The sequence below is a fragment of the Eulemur rufifrons genome, chromosome 7, assembly GCF_041146395.1.
Source record: "Eulemur rufifrons isolate Redbay chromosome 7, OSU_ERuf_1, whole genome shotgun sequence".
In the NCBI taxonomy this organism is placed as follows: Eukaryota; Metazoa; Chordata; class Mammalia; order Primates; family Lemuridae; genus Eulemur; species Eulemur rufifrons.
The window spans coordinates 4,085,871-4,100,449 of NC_090989.1; the positions used below are offsets into that span (position 1 = coordinate 4,085,871).

General features: G+C 56.0%; 1 protein-coding gene across 1 annotated transcript in view; it reads left to right on the plus strand.

The window, feature by feature from the left end:
• Positions 1–13,674, plus strand: part of PRDM15 (PR/SET domain 15) — a 50,512-nt gene extending 36,838 nt beyond the window's left edge. The window contains exons 19-26 of the mRNA XM_069474935.1: positions 726–805; positions 1,116–1,235; positions 4,267–4,398; positions 5,980–6,063; positions 6,435–6,610; positions 8,607–8,687; positions 10,324–10,533; positions 11,579–13,674. Coding sequence (XP_069331036.1) covers positions 726–805; positions 1,116–1,235; positions 4,267–4,398; positions 5,980–6,063; positions 6,435–6,610; positions 8,607–8,687; positions 10,324–10,533; positions 11,579–12,058 — 1,363 coding nt within the window. The 3' untranslated portion in view covers positions 12,059–13,674. The remainder of the gene's footprint in view (positions 1–725; positions 806–1,115; positions 1,236–4,266; positions 4,399–5,979; positions 6,064–6,434; positions 6,611–8,606; positions 8,688–10,323; positions 10,534–11,578) is intronic.
• The last annotated feature ends 905 nt before the right edge of the window (positions 13,675–14,579 follow it).

Genomic DNA, 14,579 nt, shown 5'->3' on the forward strand with positions numbered 1-14,579 from the left:
GGAGGCTTGGGCGCTGTCCCTCTGAGCTTTCTGGTGTCCCCGCCCTGGCTCCGACCGCCCCGTGCCTGGACTCATAGCACACACAGGCCACGTGGCGGGAAAACAGCAGGGTTCTGGGCCTGCCCAGGAGCCCTTTCTCCCCGCGGTAATTGGTGTCATTAATGCTGGACCACAGCTGGCACGCAGCCCATAATGAGCACTGATGGCACCTGCGTGAGTGAGCCGTCCTGGCTGCAGGCCGACTGGACGCCCAGGGCTGCCCTGACATGGCACAGACAGGGCGGCTTAAACCAGACACTTATCTTCGCACAGCCCTGGAGGCCGGAAGTCCAGGGTCCAGGTGCCAGCGGGTTCCTCTGAGGCCTCTGCCCTGGGCTTGCAGACAGTGACTTCTCCTTGTGTCCTCACAGGACTGTCCCTGTGTCTGTGTCCCAGTCTCCTCTTGTCAGGATGGACTAGGGCCCACCCACGGGACCGTGTTTCAATTTAATTACCTCTGCAAGGACCCGTCTCCAGACGCAGCCCCGCTCTGCAGAGCTGTGGGTCAGGACGTCATCAGGTCACCGGGCGGTGGGGTCACAGTTCAGCCCGTAACGGAGCCTGAGACAGTGGCTTCTCGTATCATCCACGTGCGCCGTTTGCCTCACCGTTGCCTGGGAAGGCGCCCTCCCTGCGATGTGGCGCCCCCGCGGCCGCGCACCACGCTGAGGGGTCTCTGGTTTCAGGTACATCCACCCCTGCGAGATCTGCGGGCGGATCTTCAACAGCATCGGGAACCTGGAGCGGCACAAACTCATCCACACAGGTAGCTGCGTCGGGAGGGGCTGGCGGCAGGGGAGGGTGTCCGCGCCCAGGCCCCCCCCTCCCCCGTGCCTCTGCTCTTTCTCCAGCTGCTTCTGTCCCGCCGGCCCTGCTGCTCGGAGCTCCCCCTCCCCCGTCACCCCCTCCAGGGCCTCGGGGACCTTCTCATGCCCAGCCCCCCAGAGGGTCCTGAAGAGGTGACCCGCCTTGTCACTGCACCTCCCTCTGTGGCCCAGTCCTCTCCCCGGCGCTGCCTTTGTGCAGACCCCACAGGAAGGGACTTCGGGGCTCTGAGATGCTGCTGTGTGTTTTAGGTGTGAAGAGCCACGCGTGTGAGCAGTGCGGGAAGTCCTTTGCCAGGAAGGACATGCTCAAGGAGCACATGCGTGTGCACGACAACATCCGCGAGTATCTGTGCGCCGAGTGTGGGAAAGGTAGGCGCCGCTCTCACGGGACGGTCTCCGCCGGGCCACGGGGTGCACGGGGTGGAAACGCCACCTCCGCTCACTGAAAGGGGACACCAGTGAGGACTGGTGTGTCCAAGTGCAAAAGGCACCACCGAGGCGTCCCAGGGGCCCACGGGCCTCAGTGAGTTGCTTAGCGCGAGGAAGGACATGCGTCGGTATTTAAATCGGGGGTCTGGAAGACAGACGAGGTAGTCCAAAGGCAGAAAGACGTGCTAAATTTAAAGGCACAAACAAATAATTCTAAAAGTAGGAAAATAATGCTCTATGTAATTGTTTAAAGTACAAAGTGATTCTGAGAATCCCAGTAGGGGTTGGCAGCTGTCAACCCTCCGCACTTAGTTACTGACTGACTACGGTTGGCTGCGTGTTATGAGGTCAACTCAGTATGGCCAGGGGGTCTTCTTTGTCACACATAAAGTTAATTAATAATCTATGAATAAAATAGATCAGTAAACAAAATTTAGAAAAAATACAGTTCTAGTACATGTTAAAATTTTGACCCATTCTTGTTTTTAGAAAAGCGACTTCCTAGAAGACTTGGGCTGTTTCCGGGCCCTCGCTGTCCCGGCGGAACAGACTGAGACCCCCGTCTCTACAAAAAAAAATTTTGAAAAATTAGCCAGACGTGGTAGGCTGTAGTCCAGCGCTTTGGGAGGTCGAGGCAGGAGGATCACTGAAGGCCAGGAATTCAAGACCAGCCTGGGAAGCATAACGAGACCCCATCTCTACAAAAAATAATTTTAAAAAACTAGCCAGGCTTGGCAGCACAAGGCTGTAGTCTCAGCTATTCGGAAGGCAGAGGTGCAGGGATGGTTTGAGCTCAAGTGTTTGAGGCTGCAGTGAGCTATGATTGTGCCACTGCACGCCTGCCTGGGTGACAGAGGGAGACCCTGTCTGAAAAAAGTAAATAAAATAAAAAAATGTCACAAACACTGGCTGTGGTAGGCAGTCAGGATGTGGAGATGAACGTTGCTGTCTCTTCCTGTCTGTCCTGGTTCCCTGGGGCCGCATACTAGTTTTGCAATCTGGCAGGCGTGCACCTCAGGTGTGCACGGGAGCAGGGTGCTGGGTCGGGCGTGTCGGTAGGAGCTGCTTCCTTTGGGTCAGGTTCACCCACTTGACTGTGACCTTGAGGCAAACATTCTGCCCAGGGTCAGAGCCACGATGTCGGCTGTGCCAGTCATAGCCTGGAGGGACTCCTTGTGTGGGTACCGGGGGTGGGCAGTCGGGCAGTGTCCAGCATAGTTAGATGGAGCTAGAAGTTTATCCTGTGTATTTGCAGTACAAAGGGCTACTTGCAGCAGGAAGACAGCATGTGTCCCCTGCAGCCTCTCTGTGACAGAGCAACTTAAAACACTGAGGGATTAATTACACCTGCTGTGGTGGTGCCTTGGCCTCAGGGCCTCCACACCTGCTGTTCCCTGTGGCAGGAATGCTCTTCCCTCAAGTACCTCTTGGCTCCTCTCACACTTGTTCCAGGTCACTTTTCAGATGCCTCATCCGCAGGGATCCCCTGATACCCCATCTGATGAACCAGTGTGTCAGCCACACCCTTCCCTTCCCCACCGCCACTCCCCCCTCCCACCAGCCTCTGCTCCGGCCTGCGTTTGCTTGTCTGTCTCTCTCCATGGGGACCTCGTGAAGCCAGGGACTCCGTCTGGCTCACTGCCCAGGCCCTGGTGTGCACACAGGGGGAGCTCAGCATTTGTTGAGTGAACAGCGAATGCCACGAATAGGATTTATCTGTTGAAACCAATGTGGTTGAGGGGTTTGTAGGACCAGGACTGGTGTCCTTTGTGGAAGAGACAGAAGGACAAGCACTTGAGGATGTTGACACTCAGTGGCACTGGCAGGCTGGAGAGAGTGTGACGCTGCCCCGGAGGTGTGGGCAGAGAGGGGCCAGAACGGCCCCGTGTGTGCTGGGCACCATCGGGTGGCCTGAGAGTCAGGCTGCCGGACCACCAACCCCTGACCCAACCTCTCGTCACCTGTGCTTTGTGTCACTATGAGTGTGTATGACTTTTTTAAATCAAAAAGATTAAAAGTAATTCTTTGAGGTGTAGTCGCTCTTTGTGGTTGACACTAGGCCAGCACTTGCCCCTGCCCCGCGGCGTCTGTCTGGGCACCGCGGCTTCCCCTCGGGGGCGCCTGCTCCCCACCGGCCCCGGTTTGACAGTTCAGGCAGGAGCTGGTGAAGTTCGCCTCCCTCCGTCAGCTGACACGGGGTTTTCTAGGTAACCTGGTGAGTGAGTGGCATCGGAAGGGAACTGCCACCAGCTTAAGAGAGAGCTGTTTCCGGTGCAGTCGTTTTCCTCCTCCAGTGGTCTGGACATGCCAACTCTGCCGCTGCCTGGGGCAGGCACAGCGGCAACTTCATCGCTGGCCCGTCCGCTGCCCCTGGGCTGGGCCCACTTGCAGTTGGCAGGACCGGACAGGTCTGCCCGTGCATGTGTGCCCTGCACACTCGGTCAGCCAGCCGGCGTGCCCCTCCATCTGGCTCCGACCTGTGCCGGGGCCCTCCCTTCCTCCCTGGCCAGAGTTAGTGAGGTTGTGCTTATTTGTTTAAGGAGTAGAAACTCCTAAGATTGCCGTCTTTAAGTTAAACTAAAAGTAGATTGAAAGTCACTCTTTAAACCATGAAGTGTCCTCATCTTGATTGACGTATGTCACCAAGGTCCAAGGAAACCTTAGTCATACTAGTGCGTCTCCCCACATTGTCCAGTGGGGTCACGGTGGTAGCACCTGGAAGTTGACCGACAGCCCTGGGCGTTGCGTGTGGCCGTCAGGTGCAGGGCCAGGCACCGGCAGAGCTGAGCACTTTGGGTGTCACAGCCAGTCTCCAGGGACGGTGCCCTCCCAGGTCTCGCGGCTGGTGGTGCGGGGGAGCTGTGGGACCCGCACCCCAGGGCAGCCCCTCACCACTGCCCGACGCCTGCGCAGGGCTGGGGTCTGCGCTGTGGGCGTGGCCACTCTGATCGCCCCTCCCCCTCCCCGCAAGGCATGAAGACCAAGCACGCGCTGCGCCACCACATGAAGCTGCACAAGGGCATCAAGGAGTACGAGTGCACGGAGTGCCACCGCAAGTTCGCGCAGAAGGTCAACATGCTCAAGCACTACAAGCGGCACACGGGTGAGTCCCGCGGCCGCCTCGGTGGCAGGCGCCAGGCAGGGAAGCCAGCTGTCCCGGTGGACATGTCATGTGAAAGAGCCACCGCCAGACGCCGCCCTTTCTTGACTCAAGCTCTGGGTTTTCTGAGTGACCCCCAGAGCGGTGGGTGAGCGGCTGCGTGTCTCAGAACCTCCCTCTCGGGTGCCCTGGCACATGCAGCCCCGTGCACACGGGAGCTCAGGTTGCTGCACAGCTGTGTGGGGCGTCTGGCGATGCCCGTCAGTGCTTAGCCATCCCCGCCCACTCAGCCGTCTTCCCTGCGGGCAGCTGTGCCCAGGACATGTGCTCACCCCCGGGCCAGACAGGCGTCTGAGTGTGAGCTCTGCAGCGGGAGCCCACGCTGTGGGCCCCGGGGCCCCTAAACTGCATGATGAGTCCTGCCGCCATCTGACCCCAGCTCACCCGTGCACCTGACCCCCTGCTCCCCAGGGCGGCCCAGGCTGCCACGTGGCTCTGCTGTGGGTCCCCTGTCGTGCGGCACCTGTGCTTTTCCAGAGCCGCACCGTCCTCTTTCCTGGGGGACCTCTATCCATTATTCCATTACTCGCTTTGCCTTTTCTGGGACACTCTCCTGCTCCCCAGAACTGAGCCACGCGCCCTCTCTGGGTTCTCAGAACACCCCACACTCTGCCTGCCGCCCGCCAACCTGCTGGGCTGTGGTGGCCTCTGTCCCGTTGTCCCAGGGCCCTGTGTACGCAGGGTGCTCAGTAAACTCTCACAGACTGAGTGCGCCTTTTAAGATCCCTCACCTGTTTCCACTGTGGGGGAACCTTTGTCTAAAAGGCACCCTTAGGGGCCTCCCATCAGTTTGGGGAGGGAAACAGGCTGACTCGATCCCCTCACCCAGCTGAAGGCGGACGGGGACCCACTCTGCTCCGGGGCTTCAGTCCCCGCCCTGGGAAGGGGTGTTTTGGAGCCTTGTGCACAGGGCCGAGGGGGTGGGGATTGGGCACCTCTGGTGTCCGTGTGACAGTGTCTGCTGCCTGCGTCCTGCCAGGCCAGTCACGGGCCAGGATGGACTGAGCACGTACCATCGAGTCAACAGAGAGGCAGATCAGCTCTGATTTGAATTATTATAGTAAAGGTTGTTTTTAACCATATTGGTTTTGTGCAACTGTAGCAATTCTGTTGTCTCTTGTGCTTGGTGCGTCTGTACTGTCCTTGCATTTGGTCCTGATTTCAGTTATTATTCAGTCTCTCCTTGTGTATGTCATGCATGATGCCTGGATCTTTTTGCACTGAGGGAGGTGTAGACGAATTAATGCATTAAAGAGTTGGTTGTTTTCCTCTGTGAGTCCCACCCCACCTGTGTTCTCAGATGACTCTTCCCACATCTCATTATTTGTTTGATATGAAATGTCGCCACTGAGGGGTAAGTCTCTCCGGCCACGCTTGCGGCTGAGCGCGGGGTAGATGTTCACGGTCTACCGTCCCCTGGACACTCACCTGCCCCCAGCGCGGCAGTCACTCGCACACGTCAGGGTGAGACAAGACTCAAAACACTCCCTGGACATGTGGAGTTAAGCGTGCCTTTTTCTGCAGGGATTAAAGATTTCATGTGTGAATTGTGTGGAAAGACCTTCAGTGAGAGGAACACCATGGAGACGCACAAGCTTATCCACACCGGTGAGTGGGCGCGATCTGGGGAACCTTCCGGCCTCAAGCCGCCATGTGGTGGCGCTGTCTGAGCACACGCAGGGGTGGGAGCAACTGTCCCGTTTACATGGACTTTTCCAGAATGGTCAGTGCTGCCTTGGCTTAACAGTGGCCTGCTGGCCCTCGGAACGTCAGCCCACCGCAGCCTCAGTACCCATTCCTGAATTGTCTAGTATGGGCGGATGCAGGCGGGGCTCAGGGGGATGAGGGCCGCTCGCCTGGGTGTTCTCGGCCTGACCTGGCAGGTGACCCCGCAGGACGTGGCCGGGCGTCGCTGGGGTGGCCCCGCGGTGCCCTGCACTTACTTGTCTTTCCCTCCCCGCCTGCGCGTATGTGAGAAGTGGGCAAGCAGTGGACGTGCTCCGTGTGCGACAAGAAGTATGTCACCGAGTACATGCTGCAGAAGCACGTGCAGCTCACGCACGACAAGGTGGAGGCGCAGAGCTGCCAGCTGTGCGGGACCAAGGTGTCCACCAGGGCCTCCATGAGCAGGCACATGCGGCGCAAGCACCCGGAGGTGAGCGTGGGCCCGGCGCCTTCTCCCTGCCCTCCGCAGCGCGGGTCTGGACCCCCACCTGTGGTCTGCGCGCGCTTCCGCGGCTCGGACACCGTGCCACGCTGGCTCAGGGACCCGTCTCCCTCTGCAGACTCTGGGTTCCTCAAGGCAGGGCCTGGGTCTTGGGTGCCTCTGTGCACGCCACCTGCCACGTGGAGGTGCTGAGTGGCGAAGGTGGGGCAGAAGAGCCTCAGTGTGCTTCTTGCTAAGGTTATAAATTATATTCCCCCTGGGGTTACAGCGAGATGGAAGCACAACCTGCCCCTCCCCTGGTCTCCCCTCCGGAGTAGCCAAAGTGCAAAACAGGGTCCTCCTTGTGGTGCTGGGCCAGCTGGAGAACAGCGTTGGGGGCTGGGAGGCAGAAATTGCCTGGAGGTGAGAGGAGGTCGGCTCCCTTGAAAGCCCGTTCTTCAGGAAGGTCCAGGGACATTCAGTAACCAGACGTGCTTTCAGAAGAAGCAAACTGACAAAGAAAGCAAGGAGAATACAGGGAAAGAGTTAGATCACTGCAAGGGGAAAACTTTCTGAGCGGAAAAGCAGCAAAAGAAGTGCACCAAGTATCAGTAGATTTGATGACATGCGCACTTCTCTGTAGATCAAAAAAGTAAGCAAAAGGCAAACTGAAAAATGTGTGTAGGCTGTTACTATCTTTACCAGATATAAACTGTTCATACTAAAGGTGATAACGGGCCGGGCTCAGTGGCTCACACCTGCAACCCCAGCACTCTGGGAGGCCTAGGCGGGAGGATCACTTGAGCTCAGGAGTTTGAGACCAAATATAGAAAAATTAGCCGGGCATGGTGGGTGTGCACCTGTAGTCCCAGCTACTCGGGAGGCTGAGGCAGGAGGATCACTTGAGTCCAGGAGTTGGAGGTTGCTGTGAGCTAGGCTGACGCCACGACACTCTAGCCCATGTGACAGAGCAAGACTGTGTCTTAAAACAAAACAAAACAAAAACAAACAGTTTTCACTTTTGGTCTTATCTCCTAAGAAGAGTAAAGCCAATGAACACGTCTACGTTGGTTCCTTTGTGGAATGGGCTTTCAGACTGTGTGACTAGGACCCTGATGACGTGGCGGTGGCAGTGGCGGTGGTGGAGAGCCCCTACAGACGGACTCGTGGTTCCCCCAGTCCTGCGTGGTGTCTCCACAGCTAGTTCCCGTCTGTAGCACCTCCCGGGATCACACCCCCCCAGCACGTTCAGCTGTCCCCGTCCTGTGCCCCTCGTCTCACGTGAGATTCAACTCCGTGATCTCGGGGACAGTACAGCTAGTGTGAGCAGGGTGAGGGCGGTGGATACCGCTCACCTCGGGCAGGACTCGCCGAGCCTTGGAGGACCACGTGTGCACGGGGGCGTGAGTCACGGCGGGAGTGTCGTGTGCCTGGGACACTGGTCAGAGCAGCTGTGGGAGGGAAGGCGGGGGCAGGGCGTCACTCTGTCCCCAAATCGACAAGTGAAGGTCCTTGTGTATGGACTCAGCTAAAAGTTAAGATGTTTGAGGCACAAGTGTCTCATTTTCGGTGATTCCTTGGAGACAGGTTAACTACTCCGTGCCCTCCCTCCCTCTGCTCTTCCTGGAAGTAACAGAAGCGCCACCGCAGCCTCACCTGCTGAAAGCACATTGCTGTGGGCAGAAAAGGGGGGAAACAGAGTCTCCACCCTCGGGGTGGGCGTGAGATGGTCCAAGGACAGTGCAGGAGGGCACCGCCCGCGTGAGGGCACCGCAGGACCTTGCATTAGGGGTGAGCGGTGAGGGGTCAGGAAGGGTGAGCCCGGACACGAGTCTGGAGACGGCGTTTCATGGTCAGTCCCGAGCAGAGGAGGGTCGGAGGCGGGGGGATGCCCACGAGGGGGAGTCGGTGACATGCCTGTGTGGTGTCTGGGTTCCTGCCTGTGTCCGTGAGTGGCCGCTGGTGGGCGCATCACCCTGTGCTCACCACCCCCTGGTCCCCACAGGTGCTCGCGGTGAGGATCGACGACCTGGACCACCTCCCAGAGACGACCACCATCGACGCCTCCTCCATCGGCATCGTCCAGGTGAGCGGCTCAGCACAGGTGCGGGGCGCTTCTAGACAAGTGGGTGCCTGCAGAGTGGGACCCAGTGGGCTCGGCCAGGCTGCGGGCGTGGCCCCTGGACAAGCCCTGAGGTCTGCGCCTCGTGTTGCCTGGTCGAGTTTCATTCTCTGGTTTTTGGTTGATCTTTTCCCCCAGAACCTTCTAGAATATTTCCTAGTTTATGTGAAGTTTCTATAACTTCAGTGTTTTGAATACTGGTGTATCTCACTTTGGAAAATAGATGGCTTCTAGAAAAAATTAGCATAATTGTTTTATGCAAAATAAGTTTAAACATATTTATTAGATGAACTTACTTTTTAAAGGAATTTGTAGTCAATCCCTTTGTAAAAAAAAATTTTATCGGCCGGGCGTGGTGGCTCACGCCTGTAATCCCAACACTCTGGGAGGCCGAGGCGGGCAGATTGTTTGAGCTCAGGAGTTCAAGACCAGCCTGAGCAAGAATGACACCCGGTCTCTACTAAAAATAGAAAGAAATTATATGGACAGCTAAAAAATACATATAGAAAAAAAAAATTAGGCGGGCATGGTGGTGCATGCCTGTAGTTCCAGCTACTAGGGAGGCTGAGACAGGAGGATCGCTTGAGTCCAGGAGTTTGAGGTTGCTGTGAGCTAGGCTGATGCCACGGCACTCACTCTAGCCCGAGCAACAGAGTGAGACTCTGTCTCAAAAAAAAAAAAAAAAAAAAAAAAAAATCTTATCACAAAGAGAACATGTCACGCTCCCAGTTATTCGAGCCTGCATGTGCACTGCTGTGTTTGGAGACGGTGCTCTTGAGCACAGTGTGGACTTAGGGGGCGGGTCGCGCTGCGTGAATGTGTGGAGATCCAGGTCCAGCCCCAGAAACTGTGAGCTGTTTCTGCCCCTGGCGGGTCGCAGGTTGCAGGCAGAGGTCGGAAGGGAAGTCCCACCATGACCGCACCCTGGCCAGCTCTTGCTGGGTCTGCCTGCCGCCAGGTGGGATGGAGGTGGCCCGGGTGGGGCGGGTTGCCGGCCACCACTGCCCGAGGCCTCTGGGAGGCCGAGCAAGCCGGCCACGGAGCCGGCCTGAGCCAGAGGCCTGGCCGTGGCCCCATGGTGCCCTCGACACTTGCACGGGAATGTGTGGGGAGGAGGCGCTGTCCGGGATGGCCATGGCCACGGGCCTCCTTTGCTGTCCCAAAAGGAGATGTCCATGCAGTTTTTGTGGTCAAACCCATTTTAACCCCAGAGTGTTTTCTACAACAAGTTTGCTTCAGCCTTGGGGACGAGAGCTCTGACTTGGCAGCGTCTCAGCCTTGGCCTGAGCTCCCCAGGGCTGAAACATTTCCTTTTACCCAGTGGCTTAAAAAAATTAGTTTGTTTAAAGATGTTTACGTTTTAGCAAAAAATGTGGCTTTTAAAAACATGAGGTGTGTGTGATATGCTTAAAACACTGAAACCAAAGGAATTTGCCACGATCCTTAGAAATGCAAATATGCAGACAGCTGTAGTCCCTGGTTCCCGTGGCCTCTTGGTGGCCCAGGAGCCTCAGCAGGGACCGGCGAGCGGGGTGGTGCTGGGGCTGCCCTGGCCACCACAGGACGATCGAGTCGGTCACTGAGACGGATCTTCCCGCAGCCCGAGCTGACGCTGGAGCAGGAGGACCTGGCGGAGGGGAAGCACGCGAAAGCTGCCAAGAGGAGTCACAAGAGGAAGCAGAAGCCGGAGGAGGGGGCGGGGGCGCCAGTGCCCGAGGACACCACCTTCAGCGAATACTCAGAAAAAGAGACGGAATTCACAGGCAGCGTGGGCGACGAGACCAACTCCGCAGTGCAGAGCATCCAGCAGGTTGGTTTACTCGTTACGCTCGGGTTGGGGCCAGCCGCTTTGCAGGACATGGCATTCCCTAAGCTCGAGTCTGCTCGCGTGACTGCAGCCCCTTTCTTAACCCCTGCAGTGTGCAGTGGACCTCGCGTGGCTGTAGCAGCAGAGACGTCCCTTTCTCACTGGTTTCACGCAGCTTTCTGAGTGCTGAGTGCAAATCACACTTGTAGTTAACAGCTACATGACGCTCTAGCGTGGTGAAGAGACACATCTCCCACTGGTTGGGGGTTAGGTGGGTTGTTTCCAGTTTTTGGAGATGACAGATGGCCTGCGTCAGTGCCTTTTTTGCAGAAATGCAGTCCTGTGCATGCACTGAGGAGCCGGGGGAGCAGGACCTGGGACCCTGAGGGTTCCTGCAGGGAGGGTTGCAGGGTGAAGGAAAGGAAGGGTGTGGCCGGCCGGTCCCGAAGGATGGAACCTCGCATTTTCTCCACCGGCATCGCTTTTGCTTTGGAAGCCCCCCAGTCTTTGGTGCGGTCGTGTCTGACCCTGCGCACCTGTCGCGTGCTTTTGGAGATGGTAATCCCGACTGCAGAATCCTAGCGTTTGGCCTTTCCTTGCTCCCCATGAGGAAGAACTCTGCGTTCTTTCTTATAGCTGTCGGTCCTGCAGATGCTTTTATCACCCTTTTTGGCTTCCAAGTTGGGATTTTCATGTGCCAACAGCCAGGCAGTTTAGAGACGGGAATGGAAAAGGAAGAATTTACTTTTTGCCATTTTTGTGCTGATTTTTCTCTGTTTTTCTTCTAACCAGTGAAATCCATTTGTTTCTCGGTTCTGTCTCACTGCCGCTATGATTCTGCCTGTACTTGGTTTCTCTTTTTCACTGGAATTATTTTTCCAGAACAAAATTAATTTGGTTTCCTCTTTCACCAAGGAATGTGGCGCTTCCCTCCCTCGGGCGAGGCTTGTGATTGTTCTAGAACGATAACACAGTGCCATGGGGAGGTTACTTTCTTCTCCATTTTGCAGAAACGATGACTGTCTCTTGTCACGTGTGACTCTTCCAGGTGGTGGTGACCCTGGGTGACCCTAATGTGACTGCCCCGTCGAGCTCGGTTGGCCTGACCAACATCACGGTGACTCCCATCACCACTGCAGCCGGGACTCAGTTTACCAATCTCCAGCCAGTGGCCGTGGGGCACCTTACCACCCCCGAACGCCAGTTACAGCTGGACAACTCCATCCTGACCGTGACCTTTGACACCGTCAGCGGGTCCGCCATGCTGCACAACCGCCAGAACGAGGTGCAGGTCCACCCGCAGCCGGAAGCCTCCAACCCGCAGTCCGTGGCGCACTTCATCAACCTGACCACCCTGGTCAACTCCATCACGCCCCTGGGCAGCCAGCTCAGCGACCAGCACCCGCTCACGTGGCGGGCGGTGCCCCAGACGGACGTCCTGCCGCCCCCGCAGCCGCAGGCGCCCCCGCAGCAGGCGGCGCCGCCCCAGGTGCCAGCGGAGCAGCAGCAGCAGATGTACAGCTATTGAGCCCGGGCGGGAGACGGGCGAGAGCCACAGCGAGGGCGTGTTGGATTGTTTTAGATTTGTTTGCTGAATACCAAACAAACAAACAAAAAAGTCATGCATTGCAATGTAAGTAAAGTTGACTTAGCTTTTACAGAATTGTCTCCAAATCCCTCCAGTGGCCACCAGGTCCGTCAGCTTATCTCGAGAAGTGACCCGAGGGGCCGGAGTTTTAAACCGGTCGGGTTCCACGACGCTAAGGCAGAGCACTGGGGGCTGGGCCACCCCATCCGCCCTTCCAGGCTGCTGTGTCCGCGGCTTTGGGGACGTGACACGTAGAAGCAGGTTCCCAAGAGGCAAGTGATAAGTTACTAGGAGCATAAATGGTTCATTTCTTCCTTTTCTTTGAGCTCAGTTACTGTGTGAAATTTAACAGACAGTGTTCACAGGTGGCAGCGCGCTGCAGGGGGACAGGTTTTCTCCTCACTTTGGGATTGTTTTAGCAAGGGAGCAGGTAGAAGTTTAAGTAACATTTGTTCTCTTCTTTGAAACATGAGTTGAGTTGAGTTGCTGTATGCTGGGCTGAACCCAGGTGTGAGCTGCGCCTGCAGCGTGTGAGCCTCCGGCCTTCAAGCTCACCCCGGGCTCAGGTCAGGTCACTGACTCCGGCATCAGAGACATCTTAGTAATATCCGTGAATCGATTTTCAGTGTAGTTTTTCATTTTTTTACTTTATCTCAGACACACATTATGTATTCAGGACTGTGTTGTGGCCCATCTTGTTTCTGAACTGTATTTTAACCTGAGTCGTTTGCACTGTAGGACTGTGGGTCTGGGCCAGGTCTGCACAGCTGGTGTGCGGGGAGCCCTCGGAGTGGTCTCAGGACTCTGCCATCCACGCGTGTTTATTCACGAGCTCAGCCGGAGCCCTTGGATGGGAGGATAGGGAACGCACTCATGTGTCCTTTGTTTAAACTTCAATTCCAAAGGCTGACGTGTTTCAAGACCAACACAAGGGAAGTGCTGAGCCCGCCGGGTGGGAAAAAGCAGGGGCAGCTGGTCCAGTCGCAGAAACATTAATTGCCCCAATGAATGAACTTGCGGATGAACAGCCAGCTCTGCGTGTGCGGGGACACGTGCTGTCATACGTGTGTGCAGCTTCAGGGGTGTGGGCCAGGCGCACGGACAAAGAGGCCCCACCGCCAGCACCCTGCCGCCCAGCCACGGGAGCTCCAGGAGGCCGGGGGAGAAGTTTGATTCTTACTTTCCTGATATTTTTTTTAACACTGTCCGAAATGAAATGATAAACTTGCCTTATTTTGCCCTTGGTCACTACTGGTCCCAGATCTCATGTTCCCTGAGAGGCCGTCTCGAAGACACACCGTGGACCGTCAGTGATTGACAGACGAGGCCAGAGGGACCCGACATCGCCAGCGGGGCACAGGTGGTTTGTGCTACACGGAATGCACCTTTCTCACCACTAACGCCATTCCAGACAGCAGGCTCCTGCGGAAGGGCTGGAACGTGCTTGTGCAATACACGCCTTCGCGGGCTGGGAGAGCGCCGCGCCCAGGCGGCTGCGGGGGCCTGCGAGGCCCCGCTCCCCACACGCCCAGCTCTCGCCTCTCGGCCGAATAATAGTGGGAGAGCCTTTTACTTTTTAATTTATGATAATTATTTTTATGTTATTTATGTATATAATTAACTGCTTTATACATAATAGTTTCATCCAATGAACTTGGGCCAGGAGTGATATATTTTCTAAAATACTGTCTCCATTCTCCAAATATGCGTGGTCCAGGCGTCCACGGGCTCAGCGAGAGATCCAGGGTTCCTGAGATATTTTTGTAAAACCCGATGACGGTTTCTCTTTGCCTTGGCGGAACCGAGCAGGCAAATGAGCTAGCAAAGAACCCATGCGGGCCCTGGGCCCGTGATCCGACATCACTAGCGTTTACCTTTTATTCCTCTCCCCTGTGAGGAAAGGCCTTTGAGATCACAATTTTATTTTTCTAAAGAAGTTGTTTTAGTGCCTAGAGTAAGACTGCATCAGATGTTTTTAAAGAAACTCATGTAGACCGCGTGGCCCTGGTGTGTCGCCACTATTTATTTAAATGCCAGACACGTCCTACTTGTTCCAGTGAGGGAGTGCTCTAAATAAAAATCAGACTCACTCCCCGGTTTCGTGGAAACACACGTGGTCTTAACTGGGGCCACAGCGCGTGGTCGCGGAGCAGTTGCTGTGAGTTTGCGTGTTCATAACTGGATGCAAAAAAACAAAAGTACTGCTCAGCCAAGTCATCAAGTGTACACTGTCTGGATATTTATCACTGTTTATCGACAGAAAGTATTTAATTTTTTTAACTGATCCACGGTGTGCAGATGTATCTGTAAAGGAAGAAATCAGATCAAGCCATTGTGGCCTCTGAGCTCTGTGAATCCATCTCAGTTGCTGTAAATTAATAAATTATGAGAATTTATTTTTGATCTGTGAATCTGTGACCCTGTGTGGTGAAGTGCCACAGCCGGTGTGACTCTCTCAGGG